The sequence below is a fragment of the Danio rerio genome, chromosome 7 (assembly GCF_052040795.2).
Source record: "Danio rerio strain M-AB ecotype USA chromosome 7, GRCz13ab, whole genome shotgun sequence".
In the NCBI taxonomy this organism is placed as follows: domain Eukaryota; kingdom Metazoa; phylum Chordata; class Actinopteri; order Cypriniformes; family Danionidae; genus Danio; species Danio rerio.
In genome coordinates, this window is record NC_141027.1 from 76,405,001 (window position 1) to 76,430,000 (window position 25,000).

The 25,000-nt window shown below is 36.8% G+C and overlaps 1 protein-coding gene across 6 annotated transcripts in view; it reads right to left on the bottom strand.

Annotated features, from left to right (window-relative positions):
• kcnip4a (potassium voltage-gated channel interacting protein 4a) overlaps nucleotides 1–25,000 on the bottom strand; it is a 313,734-nt gene that overhangs the window by 90,697 nt on the left and 198,037 nt on the right. The window contains exon 1 of one of the 6 annotated variants that reach the window (XM_087262461.1): nucleotides 19,408–19,865. The exons of the other annotated variants lie outside the window; for them this stretch is intronic. Within the exon in view, the coding sequence (XP_087118587.1) occupies nucleotides 19,408–19,510 (103 nt within the window). The 5' untranslated portion in view covers nucleotides 19,511–19,865. Of the gene's footprint in view, nucleotides 1–19,407; nucleotides 19,866–25,000 lie in introns of those variants that run through there. 6 annotated transcript variants of the gene reach the window in all.

Below are 25,000 nucleotides of genomic sequence, written 5' to 3' on the forward strand. Positions count from 1 at the left end.
AAGATATTCTGAAGAATGTTAAACAGCCATAGGGTTTTTGTTAGCATTTAAATGTAATATAAGGGCAGCCTTTCCCCCAACATTCTTCACAATATCACATTTTGTGTTCAACAGAAGAAAACAATTCAAGAAAGTTTACTTTCACTATGGCCATTTTTTTTTTTTTGGGTGAACTGTCCCTTTAAGAAGATGCACATTCATTATAAGGCATCAATCATAAACACTCCCATTTCTCACATGATCAGAGTTAATTCTAACTGCTTTAAAGGTCTCCTACCAAATTATTTGATTCCCTTTTTGGAACAAATAATTAAGTGTAAGGTTATTAATGAGGCTCGCGTAATTATTCGGATTACGCCTCGAGCCATTTTTAATTTTGCTCATTGTGTTTTCCCCCCCTCCATCTGCCTATAATAGCTTGGTTTTAATAAAACTATGAAACTAGCCTTCGGGGATCATCTGTAATATTAAGCAAGCCGTCGGCTTGGTGCAGAAGCTTAAACAAAATGCAATAGCAAGCAACAAGACATCAGTTGCACTGTAAAAATGACAGAGTAGCCACTTAAAGAACGTGAATAAACCTGTTATAACTTGGAACTGTTAGGTTAACCTAATTTTTTTGGAATTATGCACATACTGTTAAAGTCCAAATTATTAGCCCTCCTCTATATTTTCCTCCCCAATCAGAAGGACGACCGGAAAGAAATTTTATAATCATAATAGTTTTAATAACTCATTTCTACTAACTGATTTCCTTTGCCGTGATGGCAGTACATAATATTTGACTAGATATTTTTCAAGATACCAGTGTTCAGCTTTAAGGTTTAACAAGGTTAATTAGGGTACTTGGAAAAGTCATTGTATACTGATGGTTTGTTATGTAGACTATCTAAAAATATATATACAGTAGCTTAAAGGGGCTAATAATATTGACTTTTAAATGTAAAAAAACAACTGCTTTTATTGTAGCTGAAATAAAAACTTTCTCCTGAAGGAAAAATATTATAGGAAATACTGTGAAAAAAATCCTTGCTCTGTTAAACATCACTGGGAAATATTGAAAAAGGAAAATAATGCAGACTTCAACTGTATTTGAAGCCATTTTAATAGATAACATCTGATTGTTTTTTGTTTAGTTTTAGTTCAGACAAGTTGAAAAAAGAAAACTCTTTAAAAGAGTATGTGTGTGCCATAATATGTAACCAGCCACTTCTTCACATGTGCCTGCCTACAAGCAAACTATGGACTCCCCCCTTTCCCCCACCTTTTTTTTGCAAACAGACTTACAGGTGCCCTTGCACAGAATCCAAGCTTCGGTAAAGGCAAAAGCGCAATTGATTATTTTTATGGAATATCCCAGAAAGAGTGTGCAAAAGCTTGATTGTGTGTGCAAAACATTTTATATTTTTGTATTTATATATACAGTCAGAATTATTAGCCCTCCTGAATTATTCACCCCACTTTCTGTTTATTTTTCCCCCAATTTCTGTTTAACGGAGAGCAGATTTTTTTCAACACATTTCTAAACATAATAGTTTTAATAACTCATCTCTAATAACTGATTTATTTGATCTGTCATGATGACAATAAATAACATTTGACTAGATATTTTTCAAGACACTTCTGTACAGCTTAAAGTGACATTTAAAGGCTTAACTAGGTTAATTACTTAACTATCGATAAAATAAATAGCTTAAAAGGGCTAATAATTTTGACCTTAAAATATTTTTGTTTTTACTGCTTACTGACATACTGTCAAATATTCCAAATATTCCTGTTGAAAATAATTTTGAAAATATTTTAAAAAGAAAAAAAAAATCAAAAGAGGGCTAATAATTCTGACTTCAACTGTATATATATATATATATATATATATATATATATATATATATATATATATATATATATATATATACAGGATTTAGCGATTCCGAGATCGCTGAATTTAACGCAAAATCAAGCAAATGTTGCAAAATTCTGCATCTTTTTTTTACAATTGCAGCAAATTTATATATATATATATATATATATATATGTCTGTTTGAATGCATTTACATTGATAATGTAACCCGGGCTCATTGTGGAAACGTAGCCCCAGGGACGTTTCTGCGGACCGCGAGCTACGTCCCGGGAGGTACGTATTCGAGCGTTTTTTGTTTTCGCGGATCCGCGAGAGGCCGCTGTGCGCGCTTTTTCGCGTCTCGGGCGCCTCTTGGGAGCGCGCGCCGTTCGCGCCCGCGTTGTTCTCGCCCTTATTTTTCGGATTCTGTTTTTTGTTTTACCTGATTTCTGGAACCGCTGTTCCCCGGACTCGATCCCGGTTGTCGTCCCCGCGGCCGGCTCCTCCTCCTCCGCTCCGCCGACGCAACGCTGTGAGCTAAGTGGACAAACTGGTTGCATCGGGAAAGCCCTCCACTTGGAGGCGAGCCGTCGGCCGGCGAGTGTGAAGAGGAGGAGCGCCCCGCAGCGTTCGCTCGAAAAAAACTAAACGCGTCCGTACGCGTCCGTAAATCGCGGTCTCCAGGAACGTCCGCGGGGCTACGTTTCCAGAATGAGCTTCGGTTGTGATAATGGCAGGCTGCAGTGTCAAGGAATGATACATAATCCGCAATGACGGGAGGCGGCCAGGTGCAATCTCACATTTTATCACTATAATGTGGAAACAACTCCTCAAGAAGGGATTACCATCTATTCGGTAGCACATAAAGACATCAAAATGGTCACGGTAGACAGGTGTTTTTGACAGGGTAAAAATGGCTAATTCACGGTACCATTGAAAAATGAAACCAAAGTAAGTTAGACTTTTCATTAGGACCCTGAAGAATCATATCAACTTGTTTAAAATGGCCTTCCGACTTAACCTAATGTCAACTAACCACTTTCTACAGTGCACTCATACAACCTAAAATGAAACTACAGACAGAAGAATTGCTCCACTGATGGCGATAAGGCAGTTTCTGTGTCGTCTTTCTTGTGACATCCTAAAGGTGATGTGAAATGTCAGCGAGTGTTGATGGAGAGCCCTCAGCGTGGTCCATATCTTATCTCTGTCCAGCTTAGGATGTGTCTCAGATGTGAACGCTTTTTGTTCTTCGATTTGGGCTGCTTATGAAATCGATTGTGGCCAGAGATTACACATTTTTATTTTGCGGTCCGTCCGGCGGGACTCTTATCAAGCTTGGCCTGTGTGTCCAGTGGAGGGTTATGTGAGGAAAACCTGTCCTGATTCACTCACGTTCACTTTCACAACACACGGTTGAGCTCACGCTTCAACAATATACTTGTTTGAGGATGAAAACATGTGCTGACGAAAATAGGAGGACACATAATTTATGATGAATATTATAGGGAGGAAGGGCGGCATGGTGGCTCAGATGTTAGCACTGTCGCCTCACAGCAAGACGGTCGCTGGTTTGAGTCCCAGCAGTGTCAATTGGCATTTCTGTGTGGAGACTGCATGTTCTCCCCATGTTGACATGGGTTTCCTCCGGGTGTTCTGGTTTCCCCAACAGTCCATAGACATGCAGTATAAGTGAATTGGGAAACAAAATTGCCCATAGTGTATTGGTGAGAGTATGAATGTGAGAATATATGAGTGTTTTCCAGTACTGGGTTGCGGCTGGAAGGGCATCCGCTGCATAAAACATATGCCAGAATAGTTGGCGGTTCAATCCGCTGTGGCAACCCCTGATAAATAAAGAACTAAGCCGAAGGAAAATGAATGAAGGGAGGAATTCAGACTATGAAAGTATAGATGCACGATGCTGGAAGAGAACATGACATTAAAATGTTTTTAGAAAGGAACACAACAACTATTCGGAAATAATAAATCATTCCTGGATGATCTGAGGGATTTTGTTGAGGAGTGCATCTGTGTAGACATGATAATTGATGTTTTTACTTGATAAATGATTTGGGGAAATCTGTGGGTGTTCAAACTTTACTAGTAAACTCTAGAATATATATAAGGCTGTTTTGGTGCTGTCAGCTTAAAGACGCCTCCCATGTGGAGAATGAAGACTTGCTCAGGTGTGATTTATTTATTTTTTTCACAGACTTCAACAGTGTAAAAATCTTTGATGGCTCTGTGGGTCTCACCTATCAAATCTGATCTTTAATTTCTATTTTCTATTGGATTTAAGTCAGGTGATTGGCTGGGCCATTCTACAGCTTGATTTTCTCTCTCTAAAAGCATCTGATAGTTTCCTTGGCTGTGTTTTGGATCATTGTCTAGCTGAAAAGTCCACCCTGGTTTCATCTTCATCTTCCTGATAATGTAGATGTTAGACTGAAGCAGCTGATATTCATTTACCAACCCAGGCTCATTGTGGAAAGTAGTCCCGCGGACGTTTCTGGAGACCACGGAATACGTCCCGGCGGGTACGTACGGCTGCAATTTTTGTTTTTGCAATTCCGCGAGAGGCCGCTGTTGTGTGATTTTTCTCATCTTGAACATCTCTCGCGAGTGCGGTTCGCGCCCGCGTTGTTCTCGCGTCAACCCGCCAGAGGCCGCTGTCCGACTGACCGGATGATTGACTGCGCAACCGGCCAATCGGCTGACCGCCCTCCTCTTTCCCTGAACCCAACCAATTTTACCGATTGACCCGCCCGCCCGCTCGCTTCCCCTAAACCCGAGCAACAGTTTACAAAAGCCGTCCAAAAAAAGAAAAGCCCTGATTTTTTTTTTCTACCGCGTTTTCGGATTTCACCGCGTTCTCACCCTGTTATGAAACTCGTTCACTTAATTTTTGGGATTCGGTTTTTGTCTTACCTGATTGCTGGAACTGCTCTTCCCCATACTCGAAACCAATCGATCGCCGTGGTCAACTCCTCCTCTCTGCATCTCGAGCCTGCCGACGTTACACGGTGAGCTGAGTGGACAAACGGGGGTTGCAGCGGGAAAGCCCTCCACAAGGAGGTAAGCGGTCGGCCGGCAAGCGCGAAAGGGAACAGCGTCACACCGCCCGCAGCGTTCGCTTGAAAAAAATAAATGCAGCCGTACGTACCTCCCAGGATGTATTCCGCTGTCTCCAGAAATGTCCATGGGACTTTGTTTTCAGAATGAGCTTGGGTTGTCATTTACACTGAGGAGGGGGACTGAGGAGTGTTGCTGAAGAGCTACTGAGAGATTTCAGTTGCAGTCTAGGCATTCACTGCCTTTCTACACCTATCTTTCTTCACTTGTTTAATACTTTTCCAACTGTGTCACTTCATTTTATCACACATAACTTCAACTAAACTAATTAGATTAATTTTCTTTGCATATATGGATTTCTTTGGTTGTTACCAACATCTGGGGAAAATTTCAAGTCAACAGCACCTTCAGAAATATTTTTTCTGAGGAAAATGTTGACGTGTTCAATACCTATTTTCCCCGGTGTACATACTGACACTGTCACGGTTGCAGGTTTGTGCGCTCTTCTGGAGTGTCTGTTTGATCATGTGAGTTTGTTTTGTTTTTGTCGCCCACATGTATTTGTCAACCCAAGCTCATTCTGGAAACGTAGCCCCGCGAACGTTTCTGGAGACCACGATTTACGTGGCCGGAGGTACGTAAAGGCCGCGTTTGGTTTTTTTCGAGTGAACGCTGCGGGGCGGTGTGGCGCCGCTCCGCCCCTCCTCTTCGCGCTCGCCGGCCGACGGCTCGCCTCCGAGTGGAGGGCTTTCCCGATCCAATCAGTTTGTCCGCTTAGCTCACAGCGTTGCGTCGGCGGAGCAGAGGCCCCGGAGGAGGAGCTGGAGCCGGCAGCGGTGGACGACGACCGGGATCGAGTCCGGGGAACAGCAGGTTCCGGAAATCAGGTAAGACGAAAAACGGAATCCGAAAAATAAGGGCGAGAATGCAGCGGGATCCGAAAACGCGGTTGAAATCAAAGACGAGGGCTTTTGCTTTCTTTTTTTTTTTTTCAGATCCGGCGGCTTTTCGCGCGAGAACGGCGCGGGGCTCCCAGATCCGAGAAAACAAAAAACGATCGAATACGTACCTCCCGGGACGTAAATCGCAGTCCGCAGAAACGTCCGCGTGGGTACGTTTCCACAATGAGCCCGAGTTGGTATTTGTTTTGGTCACGTGTTATGACAGCACTCAGTTGGTTTGATTAGTTCGCCAGCTGAAGCTAATTATCACGCCTATATATATATGCAACGTTTTCTGTGTTTCCTTGTCAGTTCGTTACGTGTGCTTATGTGTTCATTTATCTGTGCTCAGGGCCGTGCGGAGTTACCACTGGACCCTGTTTTCCCGTCTGATCCCTGCTCTGGTTTCTCCTAGCCCTAGCACCGCACTCTCTGTTACAATTATCTTGACTGTGTCAATAAATATTCTATCACTTGCACTTGGCTCCATCTGAACATTCTTTGTATGTGACAGACCCTCTTCTACGGGCGGGCGCAGCCATTGGAATATTTTTGGCTCGAGACTTCCAGTTAGAGCTGAAGATCTTTGCCCGAAACCAACGCAAAAGTTGTTTTGACGTTTTGCAGCACGCTGTTTAAATAGCAAATGTATTTGCGCTCATATGTGCGCCCATAGGCATTCTGGTCTAAAAAAGGAGGCGTGTTGAGGCGCGTTAATGGCGTGTTGCTATTTATGAGAAACTATAATAGACTGTTCTATAGACCAGAACAAAGTGGGTCTTAAGTCCAGCGCAGAGCGCGCTAGTTGTACGTCTCGCTTACACATTGCTTAATACAGACAGGATGTAGCAACAGCAATATGCAAATATCTTTACATATAAAAAACTATTAAAATATTAAGCATATATATAGGATATAATAAGGATATATATATAGGATATAAATATAAAGGATTAAAACATTGAAAAACATATTATTTTCTAGCCTACATAAATATAAAAACAATACTTTCATGCCTTCTTCATTTCAGGGGGCTTTTTCAGTTTACTCATAACAATTTGCTTTTGTATAATGTTATTATTATTAGCAGTATTATTTATTATCTGCATATTTATATTTGTTTTATAAAAAACAAGCTTAGATTTGCCCACATGTCAGGTTTTAGACCATATGGGGCACAGCATGTGTATTAGGATATAACTCAGTTTTTTTAGCACACTTCGCTATTATTGTTCATTTATTCGTTTGCTGGAAATTAGAACTGAATTTACAAATAGTTTTGAAACAAATCTTTGCGCATAACAAACAAAATTAATGAGGCTAATGGATGTCTGTGCATACAAGAAGTTTCCCTATCCAGGAGAGTGAAAGTGAAAGTAAATAATGCGGAGACTCATCTCTCATTCTCGTGCTGCAGATGCTCTGTTTAACTGTTTTCTTGCTAGTGAAACGCTCAGTTTTTCCACTTACCAAGTCCGTCAAGTAAATAGCAAATGCACTATGGCACGACGCAACTGACTCTTAAAGGGAATGGGGAATGAGACTCTGGTTGGTTTATTCTCAAAACACACCTATAACTCATTAGGAAAATAAGCTTAACCCTTTTAGACCAAGCGCCACGGCGCAAAGCGGATTTTTTTAACACTAAAATAGCAAAAGTGGATTCCGACACGCCCTTATGGCTTTTGCGCCCTGCACTTTGCACTTTGTGCATGGATCGTCAAAATAGCGCCATTTATGTTGAAACTGACCTTTTCATATTATATTATTCCACTTTTTATGCATATTCATTAACCCACTTGTTTGTAGAGCAAGTGGTAAGTGTGTTTTCTGTTTCTATTATTGCTAGTCATTTCTTCCAAGGGCAACTAAATCAGAAATTCTAAAACATTTGCAAAAAACGGGCGCAGTTCGACTTTGAGGAATAAAGTCAATATGAAAGATAAGCTACAGGTTCCCATTGTCTTCCCTTAACATCCCATTCATACACTATATAAACAAATATTTCTGATCTTCACTAAAACAGTGTACAAAATGTGCTACAACTGTCCGTCTGATCAAGGTGTTTGAATCAGTTGTGCCTCAGGTAGGTTATAATTGCTTGCTTTATTCGACAATATCCACAGTAACATTCAAATCAGAGTCGGTTTCTAATATTTAGAGGGAGTGAAATTAGCCCGTCGTATCCTTAAATCCCCAAAAGCACAGAGCATTAAATGTAAGCAATTAAAGCCTGTGAACCGTGTCTGACCTGAGCGGCCCTTGAATGCACAATTGAGAGTGAAATTACAGTTTCCGCTCACAACCAGGGTTGCCAGGTGCATGTTTTCCCCGCACATATAGGCTCTTTTAAAAATGCAGTTGCTTTTTGCATACAATTATAATGTGCATTGGCAACCAAAATGTTAATTTTTTTCACAAATACAGTTATTATATTAATAAAGTTACGTTTTTTAATCCGGACTTGTATATATGGAATCAACATGATGTTCATATGTTCAAATTATATAATTTTTACTTGTTTAATTAACATTACAGTATGTATAGTGTAAAAAAATAAGCACATGTGAAACAAGGACATCTTAAAAATCAAGTGTCACCAGGTATTTTTATAGTTTGCTATTATTTCATGTTTAAGACCAGGGCTTGCCATTAACACCCGCCAGATGCGGGTAGATTTCACTTGTGGCGGGTTAGATAGACACCTCCACTAGCCACTTTGGCTGGTTGAAAATCATTTTTCAATTGCCAGTGCTGCTTTGTCAATAAAGATTAGGATTTTAGTTTAAGACCGTTTGTCAATATTGGCGAAAATGTGATCTTAGAATTGAGAAGCAGCACGATTGATAAGTATTCACGCGAATGAAAGAAAGTAGGTGAATACCGAATGAGAGGATGATTGGGCACACGGTGAGACACAAGGGGATCCTCACTCACTGATGACAGTGTCACACGCACAACTGATGTGATGCACGGGTGCTTAAAAGCTCTTGCGTCCCGTTTCCTTGCGTGAAGCAACGGTGCTTGATAACACAACTGGTGCGATCGTTTCTCTCTGAAATAGACTGGAAAAAAGCAGTGCTCATGCATGCACAGTCCTGCTACTTTCAAGAGCTGGAGATTTTTTGTAAGCAGGAGCAGCTGCTTTGGCTTTTACCATTCTTTTTTTTTTTTCCAATTCCTTTTTATTATATTTTAAGTAACATGTACATACACATTTCCATGCGTCAATTCCAACACAAACCAACAAACAAACAAATGAACAAACAAACCAAAAACAAAAGGCTTCTCAGTATTTTACATCAAAATACAACATCACCTCTATTACTAATCTTCTAGTAAAACATTTCCAAATCCACCACCTTTTAAAAACAGCGTAAAAGGTCCCCAAACTCTATCAAAAATTATATATCTTTTTCTTATCATACAAGTTATTTTTTCCATTTTCATGTTTGTCACCATCTCTTTCAGCCAACAACCTATAGTTGGTGCACATATACTTTTCCAATTTAAAGAAAATAAGCCGTTTCGCTTGTAGAATACATATATTCAAAAACATTTGCTCCAACTTTTTATAACTTGATCTCCTTGGGATATAAATGAAAAAAAAAAAAAAATTAAAGGAGACATTGGTATAGAAACCTCAAGAATATTTTCTATAATTTCTTTCATACATTTCCAAAAGTTCTGTATTCCTTTACATTCCCATATACCAGGGGTCACCAATCTCGGTCCTGGAGGGCCGGTGTCCCTTCAGGTTTTAGCTCCAACTTACCTCAACACACCTGCCTGGGTGTTATAAGTATACCTAGTAAGACCTTGATTAGCTTGTTCAGGTGTGTTTGATTAGGGTTGGAGCTAAAATCTGCAGGACACCGGCCCTCCAGGAACAAGTTTGGTGACCCCTGCCATATACAGTGATACAACGTTCCTTTTTGGTCCCTACATCTCAAGCAAGTATCTGGAATATTTTCATTATATTTATGCAATAAAACTGGAGTTATATAGATCAACCATTTATATTGTAACAGTTTTAGACGAGTGTTCATTGTTAGTGATTGAGCTTCCTCGCACATCTTCATCCAGTCCTCTGTAGAAATATCCTCCTCAAGATCTAATCTCCAAGCTTCCAATTTACAATTTGATGAGCTTTTACTGTTCTTTGAACAGATGTGTGCACATGATCTTTTTATTGTCGCACAGAATGTTTTTCATCGCCTTTCTTTTGCTTACAGTTATTTTTGTTAATGTATAGTTTAATTATCATCCTTTACAATAACATTGTTTTAATAGGAGATTAACTCTCCCTTAGACCTTTAGAAAAAAAAGCAAAAATACGTACCTCCCGGGACATATTTGGCCGTCTCCAGAAACGTCCACGGGACTACGTTTTCAGAATGAGCCTGGGTTGTCTGGTTCACCATTATTATATTGTATGTATTGAACGTTATCACATTAACATCATGTGACTGGCACAAATCACCAAGCGAAATTACCAAGCAACTGCCACTTTGGGAACCACTGATTTAGAGTCAAAAGCTTACATGCAGGACCTTTAAAACTCGACCACTAAGATTCATTACGGTTGTTTTTGTTTTATTTTACCAGCAAAGAGGGAAAAAATGCAAAGGTGCAACGTATTTGTTGACGGCTCTCCTTTTCAACTTTAACATTTAACAGAGTTTTTTCCGCTTGTCTTTGAATCTATTGTTGACACAAATTACCTGTCGCTGGAAACTTTTCATGTTGCTTGCTGGTTAGGACACTGCGTTTCTGACATTTCTAGGACAGGAACATTTGAAGACAATTACACAGCATTTCATTGTGGCGCTGTCAGCGCAGATATATGGGTAGCTTTTAAATGTCAAGAGCTTTTATGTTCCATCACCTGTGAAAAATAATTGGTCAAAAAATACTTTGCGGATTGAAGACGAACGACCTATCAAATTACTATAATTTTCTTAGAACAACAACCAAGTGCGGGGCAGAACAGAAAAGCATGTCTTCAGAAAAAAATAAAGCTTTGAAAAGGTGAACCCTAGTAATGAAATGCAAACAAAGAATGAGAAATACACAATTGGACATATGGCAGCGTTTCCAGACATCAAACCGTTTTATCAGTCTAAATGACAACGGATAATGAGTGTGTGTTTTGTGACTGCTGCTTGAGACTCTTCATCTGGAGCAACAGATCATCTGGAGTTTCACTTTTCAAAAGTTTTGCAGTGCAAATTAATCAGATGGTGTGTATCATACATGGATTTAATATACATTTTTAGTTATTTAAAGCTAATTCAAACTTAAATGTCACATTAAATTATCTCATAATTCATAGCCATTATTAATAGTAGTAGTACTAGTATTTAAAAGTCAGTGATGGACATATTTTGTGATTTTATGTTGTTGTGTTATGTTATGTTGGTTTTGTTGTGTTATGTTGTCATGTTTGTCATGCAATGTTGTTATTTTTGCTGTTATGCTTTGTTATTCTATGTTATGTTTATTAAGCTATGTTAAGTTGTGTTATGTTGTGTTATGCCATGTTATGTTGTGTTATGTTATGTTATGTTGGTATGTTATGGTGTTATGCTATGTTGATATGTTATGTTATGATGTTTGGTATGCTATGCTATGCTATGCTATGTTATGCTGTTATGTTATGTTGTGTTGTGTTATGCTATGCTATGTTGTGTTATGTTATTATGTTTGGTATGCTATGTTATGTCATGTTTGTTATATGTTTGTTATGTTATGTTGTGTTATGTTATGATGTTTAGTATGCCATGCTATGCTATGTTATGTTATGTTATGTTATGTTATGTTATGTTATGTTATGTTGTGTTATGTTATGTTGTGTTGTGTTATGTTATGTTATGATGTTTAGTATGCCATGCTATGCTATGTTATGCTATGTGTTATGTTATGTTATGCTATGTTATGTTATGTTGTGTTATGTTATGATGTTTGGTGTAATATGCCATGCTATGCTATGTTATGTTATGCTGTTATGTTATGTTGTGTTATGCTATGCTATGTTGTGTTATGTTATGTTATTATGTTTGGTATGCTATGTTATGTTATGTTTGTTATATGTTTGTTATGCTATGTTGTGTTATGTTATGATGTTTAGTATGCCATGCTCTGCTATGCTATGTTATGTTGTGTTATGTTAAGTTATGATGTTTAGTATGCCATGCTATGCTATGTTATGCTATGCTATGTTATGTTATGCTATGTTATGTTATGTTGTGTTATGTTATGATGTTTGGTAAAATATGCTATGCTATGTTATGCTGTTATGTTATGTTGTGTTATGCTATGCTATGTTGTGTTATGTTATTATGTTTGGTATGCTATGTTATGTTATGTTTGTTATATGTTTGTTATGCTATGTTGTGTTATGTTATGATGTTTAGTATGCCATGCTCTGCTATGCTATGCTATGTTATGTTGTGTTATGTTATGTTGTGTTGTGTTGTGTTGTGTTATGTTATGTTGTGTTATGTTATGATGTTTAGTATGCCATGCTATGTTATGTTATGTTATGTTATGTTATGTTATGTTATGCTATGTTATGTTATGTTATGTTGTGTTATGTTATGATGTTTGGTATGCTATGCTATGCTATGCTATGTTATGTTATGTTATGCTGTTATGTTATGTTGTGTTGTGTTATGCTATGCTATGTTGTGTTTTGTTATGTTATTATGTTTGGTATGCTATGTTATGTTATGTTTGTTATATGTTTGTTATGCTATGTTGTGTTATGTTATGATGTTTAGTATGCCATGCTATGCTATGTTATGTTGTGTATGTTGTGTTATGTTATGATGTTTGGTATGCTACGCTACACCATGTTATGAAATGTTGTGTTAAGCTTTGTTGTGTTATGTTCTGATGCTTGGTATGCTATGTTATAGTGTGTTGTGTTATGTTTGTTATAATATTTGGTATGCTATGTTTGATATGCTATGTTATGTTTGTTATAATATGTTTGTTATGCTATGTTATGTTATGTTGTTTGTTATGCTATGTTATTTTATGTTGTGTTATGTTTGATATGCTATGTTGTGTAATGTTATGTTGTGGTGTTATATTATGTTTGTTATGCTATGTTATGTATGTTCTGTTTGTTATGATATGATATGTTATGTTATTTTGTGTTAAGTTTGTTGTGATACATTATGTTATGCTGTGTTATGTTGTGTTATTTTTGTTATGATGTTTGGTATGCTATGTTATGTTATGTATGCTTTATTATGCTATGTTATGTTCTGTTTGTTATGCTATGTTATGTTATGTTATATTATGTTTGTTATGCTATGTTGTTATGTTTGTTGCGCTATATTGTTATTTTATACTGTTATGCCTTTTTATGCTATGATATGTTTGTTATATATTTGTTATGTTTGTTATGCTATGCTGTTTTGTTTGTTTTGCTATGTTATGTAGTGTTTGTGATGTTATGTTGATTGTTATGCTATGTAGTTATGTTTGCTTTGCTATGATGTGTTATGTTGTGCTTGTTATGCTATGTTATGTTGATTGTTATGCTTTGTAGTTATGTTATGCTATGTTTGTTATGCTGTTATGTTGTGTTACGTTGTGTTTGTTATGCTATGTTATGTTGTGTTAAGTTATGCTACTTGAGGTGAACATTATTTACATCGCAAAAAACAACATGGCAAGCCTACCGTAGATCAAAAAAAATTATATATATATATATATATATATATATATATATATATATATATATATATATATATATATATATATATATTTCATACTAATTATCTGCCCATTTCCACTAAATTATGTGTCACGGAAAGTTCACTAATAATGAAAATTTACTGTTATATCACTTTCTCTCATGCAACTAATACATTAAAGCAATTTTTGGCTTGAACTGTTTTATTTTTTTGTAATAATGTTGTAAATATAGTTCAGTTTCTTACTCAGACCAATCAATTTGCATCTTAATACCCTTACAGTGGAGCCACGGGTATTAATTCTGTTTGGCTTAAATGTGTTTTTTGTGTCGATAATCATTGACTTACATTTAATAAGTCATCAAGGACCACCGTTTCAGTTACAAATTAATATTGTACTGCAAAAAAGTCACCTACTGTACATCACAGATGGCCTGAGGGGTATTAAATTAACATGTTCACTTCATTACAAGTATACTAATGGAAAAGACAGCCATTCAGGATCAACCTGAGGGTAAAACCATTGCTGAAGAGATCAGAAAGGACAAAAATAAAATCAAAATGTTAATTTACATTTAAGTGCATGGAATGACCTCATATGGCCAAAATCAAATCAACCTTACACTGATTAAACACTCAAAATCTGAACGATAGAAGCAAATGTCCATAGCCGTGCATCTGCTCGGTGTGTGAAGCTAGACGTCCTTCTGTTTACAGGATTATTTTTTTCTCATTTTAGTTTCCTCGCTTTCATTTGGTTTCAGTCACAGCATCCAAACCGGACTAAAACACACACCTGCGCCCACATTAACACGCGCACACACGTAAACACACACATACAGCTGTCTTTATGAGGACTTCTCATAGATGTAATGATTTTATACTGTAGAAACTGTATTTTCTATCTAAACCCAAATGTCTAAGAAAACAATCAGCATTTTATTTTCAAAAGTCTTCATTCTGTATGATTAATGAGCCACTTTCTCTTGGGGACCAAAAAATATTGAAATAAATCCCCTCAAGGTCAGAATTTACTGGTATTGCTATTCTTGTGGGGACATTTGGTTCCCACAATGTAGAAAATACAAGGTACACACACACACACCAACACACACAGTAAATATTTAGTATTTACTACTCATTAATCTCATTACCTTTATAAATCAGGGGTCGCCACGGTGAAATGAACCACCAACTTATCCACCATATGTTTTACACAGCGGATGCCTTTTCAGCTGCAACCCAGTACTGGGAAACACCCACACACACTCCTACATTCACATGGACTCCAATTTAGTTTCTTCAATTCACCTATAGCGCATGCCTTTAGACTGTGGGGGAAACCGGTGCACCCGGAAGAAACCCACACCAACACGAGGAGAACATGCAAACTCCATACAGTAATGCCAACTGACCCAGCTGGGACATGAACCAGTGACCTTCTTGATGTTTGGTGACTTGAGCCAATGTGCCACCCCATATACATGTTTATTTTTTCATTCATTCATTTTCTTTTTCGGCTTAGTCGCTTTATTAATTAAGGGTCGCCACAGTGGAATGAACCGCCAACTTATCCAGCATTTTGTTTTACGCAGCGGATGCCATGTTTCAGCTGTTGCCTTCAGGACGTTGTTTTAGAATTCCTATTTGCAGGACAAATAGAGTTAGTAATTCTTTTATAATGGTGTCTATTTGGTAGTGATGTATGGTATGTTGTGTGGTAATATTGTATTATTGTGTACATGGAACTTCGCCTGTGTTACGGCACCTTGCTGCAATTTTAGTTTCCCTAAACGGGATTATAAAGTTGAGTCTGAGTCTGAGGAAGATATAATAAAACAGGGTGTAAAAGTGTGTTTTTGTACAATAAAAAGAACCATACAATAAGAAGAAGCATTTAGTCCATTAAAAAACTATATATTAGTTGCTAAATGAAATTTTTAAGTATAACATGATGTACTTTCAATAGAGAAGATTAAAACTGGACTAATGTATAAATATACTGTTTATTGCAGTGGATTTTATGCTATTCAATTGTAGCTTGTGCTAACACATTAAATATGCATCATTATCTTCCATCTGTTTCCCTCAATGGGATCATTATTTTGCAGCTTTCATTCATATTTAAGGACATAATGGAAATAAGAAATGAGTGACTGCCATAATTATGTAGAGTCTTCAGGTGTATTAAGGGGATAGTTCTCCCCAAAAATTAAACATTCTTTCATCATTTAGTCATTCTCCACTTGTTCAAAACATGTTTGAGCTTCTTCGTCTGTTAAACACAAAGGCAGATAATCTAAAGAATGATGCAAGTAAAATGATAAGCCTTTGAAATCCATAGAAGGAACCCATATATTTATAAATGGAAGTCAACGGCTGATGTTTTTATTTTTGTGTTCAACAGAATTTCATAAAAGCTTACAACCTCTTACAAGAGGATTTTTTTTATTATTATTACTTTTTATTATTTTTTATTATTATTTTATTTATTATTATTATTATTATTATTATTATTATTATTATTATTTTATTATTATTATTTTATTAGTTTATTATATTTTTATAATTATTTCATAATAATTATTTTTTTTATTTTATTACATTTTATTATTATTTTATAATTGTTGTTGTTGTTGTTGTTATTATTATTTTATTCATTTTTAATTATCATTATTATGTCATTATTATTATTATTTTATTATTTTATTATATTTTTATAATTATTTTATAATAATAATAATTTTTTATTAGTTTATTACATTTTTATTATTATTTTATCATTATTATTTTTGTTATTATTATTATTAATATTATTTTATTCATTTTTAATTATTATTATTATTTTTATTATTATTATTATTTTATTAGTTTATTATATCTTATTATTGTTATTATTATTATTTTTTTATTATTATTATTTTTATTATTATTATTATTATTATTTGGGTGCACTCTCACTTTAAATATCGATTTGAACAAACCCTCACAAAATGACATGGCTGTATTGCCACCATGTGTCTGCAGAATATTACTGCAGGTGCTTTCACAAACAAATCCCTACAAAAGTCTCACTGATTTACATCTATACTATAACCATTCGCAATATTAGATATATCGGATATTAGTGTCATTTTCAGTCACAATGAATGTTGTATATACAGTTGAAGTCAAAATTATTAGCCCTTCTGTTTTTCTTCATCAGATATTTCCCAAATGATGTTTAACAGAGCAAAGAATATTTCCTATAATATTTTTTTTTCTTCTGGAGAACGTCCTATTTGTTTTATTTTGGATAGAATAAAATCTATTTTTATAAAACATTTTAAGGTCAATAATATTAGCCCCCTTAAGCTATATATCTTATTTTGTTTGTCTACAAAACAAACCATCATTATGCATTTAACCTAACTTGCCTAATTAACCTAATTAAGCGTTTAAATGTCAATTTAAAATGAATACTAGTATCTTGAAAAACATCGAGTCAAATATTATTTACTGTCATCTTGGCAAAGATGAAAGAAATCAGTTATTGGAAATGTTTTATTAAAACTATTACGATTAGAAATGTGTTGAAATAATCTTATTTCCATTAAATAGAAATTAGGGGGGGGGGGGTATAGAGGGGGGCGAATTATTCTGATTTTAACTGTAACATCCAGTACAGAAAGAAGGCCAGCAGTCTGGCTGCTGGTCTGTAGACGTTTTCTTTCACACTGATTACACACACGCACCTGCTCAATACACTCCTGCCCAGTACTCCAAATGCATTTTTATGCTTGTAGAATTTAAAGGGGACCTGTTATTCCCCTTTTTACAAGATGTAAAATAAGTCTCTGATGTCCTCTATAGAGCAGTGTTTCTCAACTGGTGGGTCGCGACCCAAAAGTGGGTCACAGGAACATTTTCAGTGAGTCGCAGAGTGTGTGGTCAAAAAAACAACAACAAAAGTTAAATTTGTTACTTAGTTTGCTTATTTTTACTTAATTTACTTATACCGGACTTTTATTTTGTAATTCGTGCGTGACAACCCTACCGTTTGACATGTGAAATTTCATTTAATTATTGCAAAAAATATGTAGAAGCGAAAGTACGACCCCGAATATGTAAAGTATAGATTTACATATATTGACGACAAAAAAAAAAAAGAGTTAAAGCCTCAGTGTCATATGTAGTGAGGTGCTCTCATAGGAGAGCATGTAACCATCTAAATTAAAACGACATTTAGAAACCAGACAACATGTTTTATTAACAGTTCAGTTTAGTTCATGGTAACTGAACATTACCTTACCCTAACCACTGTTTAAAGTATTTGTTATTTTTACTCTGTAATATTTCTATAATTTGATCCATTTGTTGTTAAATGACAGCAATAAAATATTGTTTATTTGTAAGTCTCGGTGAATGTCTTATGATTTATCTGTTACTACTTGTGTATGTTAACAAATAATTACAAATTAATTGTCATTCCTAAAATTGTATTATAGTTCCTAAAATTTTGGGTCGCGGCTTGATGACCATGTAAAAATGTGGGTCCCATGGCCAAACCAGTTGAGAACCCCTGCTCTAGAGTGTGTATGTGAAGTAGAGGTCTGCATTCCCACGGGCGCCGCAGGACCCGACCAGATTTCTACGGCGCGGGTATAAATTACCGAGTAAATCACGGGAGCGGTCGGTAACGGGTTTAATTTGGGACGGGAGCGGGCTGTCTGGCAATATCGCTCCCGACTCCCGAGTGAGCACGCGTATGTACAGTATGTGTGTAAATGAAATAGCGCGATGCTGTGTTTAGCTTGTTTGTTGCAGTGTGTGTGTGTATGTATGCGCACGCGCGAATGAGAGATGTGTGTGTGTGTGTGTGTGTGTGTGTGTGTGTGTGTGTGTGTGCGCGCGCGCGCACGCGAATGAGAGATAGAGAGCTTTGCCTGTGTTTGTGCTTAGTGCTTATGAGTGTGTGTTAGAGGGCGCGCGCGCGCGAATGAGAGAGAAAGCTTTGTCTGTGTGTGTGTGCTTGGTGCTTGGTGCTGTGCGTGTGTGTGTTTATACAGACAGCTTGTATATCCCCCTTTAGCGGGATCGGGCGCGGCGGATAGTTAACGGGGCGGGTCGGGCAGCGGGACATCAAGTGCTTAATATAAGCGGGAGCGGTCGGGTTCCGGCTAAAACCTGGCGGGTGCGGGCGGGAGCGGGATTCAAAATTTAGTCCCGCGCAGATCTCTAATGTGAAGTTTCAGCTCAAAACACCACATACAGAATGTTTTATAATCCTTTGAAACTGACGCTTTTATGATTTGATCCTAATTGTGCTGTTTTGGTGACTGTCGCTTTAAATTCAAATGAGACTGTGCTCTTTTAAAAAGAGGGCGGAGCTACAGATGTCTTAGTGTCAGCATAGTGGCAGATTCCAAAAATCAAAAAACGGCTCAGATTCGTTTTTCAATATCTGTTTCTAAAATAAAAATCCAATGACCAAATATACAGTGACCCTCTTTAAACTATTTTAAGGTCAATGAAATTAGCCCCCTTAAACATTTTTTTCAGAACAAACCACTGTTATACCATGACATGCCTAATTACCCTAGTAAAGTCTTTAAATGTCACTTTAAGCTTAGTACTAGTATCTTGAAAAATATCTAGTCAAACATTATTTAAACACTCTACAATATTAATACTCAGTGGGTAAACACACATTATGCAGATGCAAACTTTTATTTTGGATGCCATCAATCGTTGGAAAGCGCTAGATCATTGCTCAGTCTCAGTTCTCAAAGTTCATCTACTGTACATAAATGCATTCGAGAGCAAAACAAAACCCCAAACAAGCACAACAAAAGCTTCTTACCATCATAGCCTGACTCTAAAAGCCCGAACTGCTCCAAAACCTTAACAAAGACCACGACTACAACCAGGACGGCAATCATCTCCAGTCCCTCCAGGTTCATCATGCTGTCTGAGTCAGGTCATGGTCTGACCGCCGCGCAGGACAGACGGACAGATCGAGCATCATTCAGACCTGCTGCATCTCCCAAAAACACAGCAGAGCAGAGAATAGAAGAGGGGCGGAGAGACAATTTAAAGATGAGGAGAAAAAAAAGAAGGAGGGACCGCTGAGGAAATCGATGAATGATGACGATAAAAAAAATATATGTCAAATAAAAAAAGGTCTGGAGAGAAGCGGAGGCTGAAGTTAAGCTTTGAATGCGAATTATCTTGCTCATACAGACGCCTGATGGCAGCTGATAACAGTACATGTGGAGAAGTGACACACGCACACACGCACAAACACACACACACACACACACACACACACACACACACACACACACACACATACAGTTGAAGTCAAAATGATTAGCCCTCCTTTTTTTATATATATACATTTCCTAAACGATGTTTAACAGAGCAAGGAATTTTTCACAGTAATTTCTGTAATATTTTTTTCTTCTGTAGAAAGTCTTATTTGTTTTATTTCGGCCAGAATAAAAGCATTTTTTGATTTTTTTTTAAACCATTTTGGGGTCAGTATTATTAGCCAGATTATCGGCAGTAGGGCTGCACGATTCTGGCTAAAATGTGAATCACGATTTTTTATTTTTTTTTTTTGCTTAAAATCAAGATCACGATTTTTTCTCACGATTCTTTAGATGTAAAATAAAGGTTAATATGAGAAGGCTATTGTTATTGTTAATTCTCAAACATATCATCACCATGGAATATTAAGGTTCTCTCTGCGTTCAGAATGATTTTGAGATATTGAGCTTCAAAGATTTTGCAATCCATATAGCAAACAGTATGTGTGCAACATTTGTTTTCTAAAGACTTAAAATGTAAACAATACGTTGTCATTTAATAAGAATTTGTCAATAACTAAATTTTGGCTAAAATGTCAGATAGAACCTTATAACTCTAAAGTGATGATATGGTAAAACAACACTAATTGTCATGATCACCAGCGATCTCTAACCACCAGAGGTCACTGGAAAACATTCACACTCATAGAACTACAAATCTGCTTGTAAATGGACTACATATTCAGTCATGCCACACACACACACCTGCTCCAAGTCTCCACTGATTACACTCGCACAGCTGAAGCTGCTCAAGGACCATAAATACTGCACAAACACCATTGCTGAGTCTTGTTATCTGTAAAATAGTACTACAACACGTTTTCCTAGTCTTGTTCTTCCGTGTTTTGACCTTAGCCTTGTTTACCTTTTGTCTCTATCTGCCTCCTGCCTTCTGACCTCTCGCCTGTTATTTCTTGGAGTAACGATTGATGACCAACTAAACTTCTCTGACCACATCTCTAGAACTGCTCGATCGTGCAGATTCGCACTCTATAACATCAGAAAGATCCGACCCTTCTTATCTGAACATGCAGCTCAACTCCTTGTTCAAGCTCTTGTTCTCTCCAAACTGGATTACTGCAACTCTTTGCTAGCGGGGCTTCCAGCTAACTCTATCAAGCCTCTTCAGCTCTTCAGAACGCAGCAGCATGAGTGGTCTTCAATGAACCTAAACGAGCACATGTCACTCCGCTGCTCATCCGTTTGCACTGGCTGCCAGTTGCTGCTCGCATCAAATTCAAAGCTCTGATGTTTGCTTACAAAGCGATTTCTGGCTTTGCTCCTTCTTATCTGCTCTCACTTCTGCAGATCTATGTGCCCTCCAGAAACTTACGTTCTGTGAATGAACGTCGCCTCGTGGTTCCATCCCAAAGAGGGAAGAAATCACTTTCCCGAACTCTCGCATTCAGTCTGCCCAGTTGGTGGAATGAACTCCCTAACTGCATCAGAACGGCAGAGTCACTCGCTGTTTTCAAGAAACGACTAAAAACTCAACTATTTAGTCTCCACTTTCCTTCTAATCTGCAATTGCCTCTCTGGATATACCACTAACTGTACCCCCCAAAAAAAATTTACTAATACTTTCCTTCTTAGACTTTACATACCTGAAACTTGTCTACAGCACTTATTCATTGGTGCTCTTATAGTTGTGCAAATTGCTTCCTTGTCCTCATTTGTAAGTCGCTTTGGATAAAAGCGTCGGCTAAATGACGAAATGTAAAATTCAAATGTACTTCGACTACAATTCTGGACTGTCTTCATATATCTGTTTGCACCTGTGTTGACCATTGCTTGCCCGACCACTGACTAAACCTGCACGTGGATCCAAACATCTGTTGTCAGTGCCACTCCCCGTGTTACACTAATAATATTAAGCCTATGTGTAGCTCGACTGTTGCTTAAATTGCTAAATTTTGTACATTCATTATGGTGGACTTGAACACACTTTCAATATGACCTGTTTGTTAATTCAAAGTAAAATGATGACATCAGAATACAACTATTCATAACTATAAAGTTGAATTATTATGGTTAAGACATGTGTTTGTCATTGTCAGCATTATTAGACCATTTGTTTTCACTGGTAAAATCAGATATTGCTTTATATTCAACATTACGCGTGTATTCTCGGCAGCTCGTGGTCAGCTCACGTGTGATTTTGCGACGGCAAATAAATCATTATATGAGACAGAAATTAGATTACTGGGTGAATTATACCTTATAGATACAGCATGTGACACTTTTAAGGCCATTTGACACTGAATTAAGATCGTGTGTAGGGTTGAATCGAGATCGTGATCTTTTTTTGATTAATAGTGCAGCCCTATTCGGCAGTATAAGACACTTTATGGATTTCGGACATGACGTTAAACAACTAGGATGTATTGAGGAAGAATACATCCCCTTTGCAGGGCAAGAGGGAAGTCCGAGTTCAGGTAGGTCTCGAGAACTCCCCAGCTTGATAATGTTGGAAGTAGATTATAATGCTGTGAAGTGTCTATGCTGTCAATTTAGATTTGTCAATTTACTTATGTTACATAAGAGCCCGGTGAAAACACAAGGAGAACATGCCAACTCCGGACAGAATCGCCAACCTGGCCAGGTAGTGTCCGAGCCAGTGACATTTTAGATGTGTGGCCGTGGTGCTAACCACTAGACCTCCATGCCTTGACAAGGAAATGGGAGGAGTAGGGGTGGAAGGGGGAATTCTTCAAGACGAAGATGGCTGAAATAAGATACTGTGGTTATTTATAATGGTTAAGGAGTCGTCTGATTGGTAAATCAGTGTTAGCTAATGTGGACCAGGGGTCCGTTCTTCGTACGTGGATTACTCAGTTAGCTGGATTTGGATATTGACGATTTGACACGATCCAGGATCGTTTCGTTCTTCAAAGCTGATCCGAGAGTTGTTGTCATAGCAACAGTTCTGGTAGATCAAACCTGATCGGGAGCAGGTTCAATTCATATAAACAGGATTAGATCGGCTCAGTATAAGCAAAGGTAATAGAGAAAGTATGTTCCCAATTCTGATTTTCTTACAGTAGTAGTTATACACTTGGGAAAATGGTACATATTTTAAACTATATATATATATAAAGTTATAGTCATTAATAATATAAATTAAGTTATACATATTAATAAAACTTACACAATCTGCACCCTCGAAATGAAAGTACAAAGACTGCCACCTGGTGGTGCAAAGAGAAAACTTATTGATATTAACTTTTTAGATCGCTTTAGTACAAATTGTGTATAATAGAAATGCAAAATATGTGACTTTTTTTAAAGCAATAATACATTTATGCAGTCATGAACATGTTTTGATAGTTAATATGACGGTGATTTGATGCTTCACAAAAGTTGCAGACGCCTTTACCAATATGAAAACGCTTTTTTTAAACAACCAGTTATTCTTTACACCGATTAAAAAACGGCTACTATAATAAAGAAAATCTTTTCTAAATGTAGAACTAAATACACTGATTTGCATTAAAATACATGATGAATACTCTTGACACATGAAAGCGTAAAGCCTGCAGCTCACAACAACTGTGGAAGGTTATTGCGTGTCATATTTAACAAACCATTTACTGCTAATTTGATGTAATTTTGCTCACATGGATAATTGAATATTAATCAGATGATGTCATTACACTGCTGTGCCGTCAGCCAATCGTTGCATTGCTGATCATGATTTCGAGGATCGATAGATCTGTCCTTCACAACACACGCAGCGATCTCAGATCAGTTTATCCAGACATTCTAATCTAATTCACGAACTCGTTTGAAGAACCAAATTAGCGAGAGATCAGTTATCAAGATTAAAAGATCCAGGATCTGCCAAAAAATCTTAGATCATTTAAGCGAGGTACGAAGAACGGACCCCTGGTGTTATCAATCATAAGCGCGTGCTCCTTTTGAAATCAGTTTATAAATAAACTTCACTTAGTGTTTAAAAGTATTAGGAAACTCATAAAGCCACTTTAGGGAGGGTAAACTGTGAGTACATTTAAATTTTTGAGTGAACTCTCCCTGTAAGAGCTGTTTTTGTTAGCTTGTTTGTTTAATTAAGAGGAAAGAACACAGCAAACATTTTCATATTCATCTTTAACAATGTAAACAGCTTCCGGGTGTTTCAAATGTCTTTTTATCACCTTCTTTTTAGTGAAGAATGAAAAAAGTGAAGCATGAATGTGTGAATGTTTATTTATTTATTTTTTATTGTATGCCCATATTCACAAAACATTAACATCAAAATGTTGTAGCATAAAGAGAATGTACAGTCTTGAGAGTGAAAGTAAAAGAGAAATTAATGTAAAAAATAAAAAAATAAAATATATAGGTGAAAAATAATTAAAAGTACAATTACATCATCTTAGAGTAGGTTATAACAAAAAAATGTAAATGAATGTCAAGGATGTTGTGTTAATTTAAGAGAGCTCTTTTATGTACTCCCAAAGGGGAGACCAAATTGACCAAAATCTATCAGATTTTTTATGTTTGTCATAGGTAAGTTTTTCTAATGGTAGCCATGTAGCAATCTGTGATATCCACATTTTAAAAGATGGAGCTTGTGATGCAGACCAGAGTAGCAAAATACATTTTTTAGCTAAATATACCAATACAATAAATAACTGGAATGCATCTTTTTCAAACAGATTATTTGCATTAAGATTCAATAAGTACAAAGCTGGGGTCATGTCAAAATTTAGCTTGAGAATATTTTCCAGTACTTTATTTTCTTCCAAAATGGCAAAATTTTGCCACAGTCCCAAAAACTATGAATGAATGTACCTTTATCTTTTTTACATTTGAAACACAGGTCTGTGGCATTGGCAAACATTTTCTTAATACGTATTGGAGTTAAGTAGATCCTGTTAAAAAAATTTAAAATTAAGCTCATGGATCCCAAGAGATGTACACTTCGGGTATATATTATCACATACAATTTCCCAGTCATTTTCTTCAATAGTTTGACCAATATCCTTCTCCCAAACATCTTTAAGTCCTAACCAGGCAGAAGTGCAATTGTTAGACAAAGTGTCATAAATCCTTGTTATCAATCCTTTTAAACAAGCTGAATTC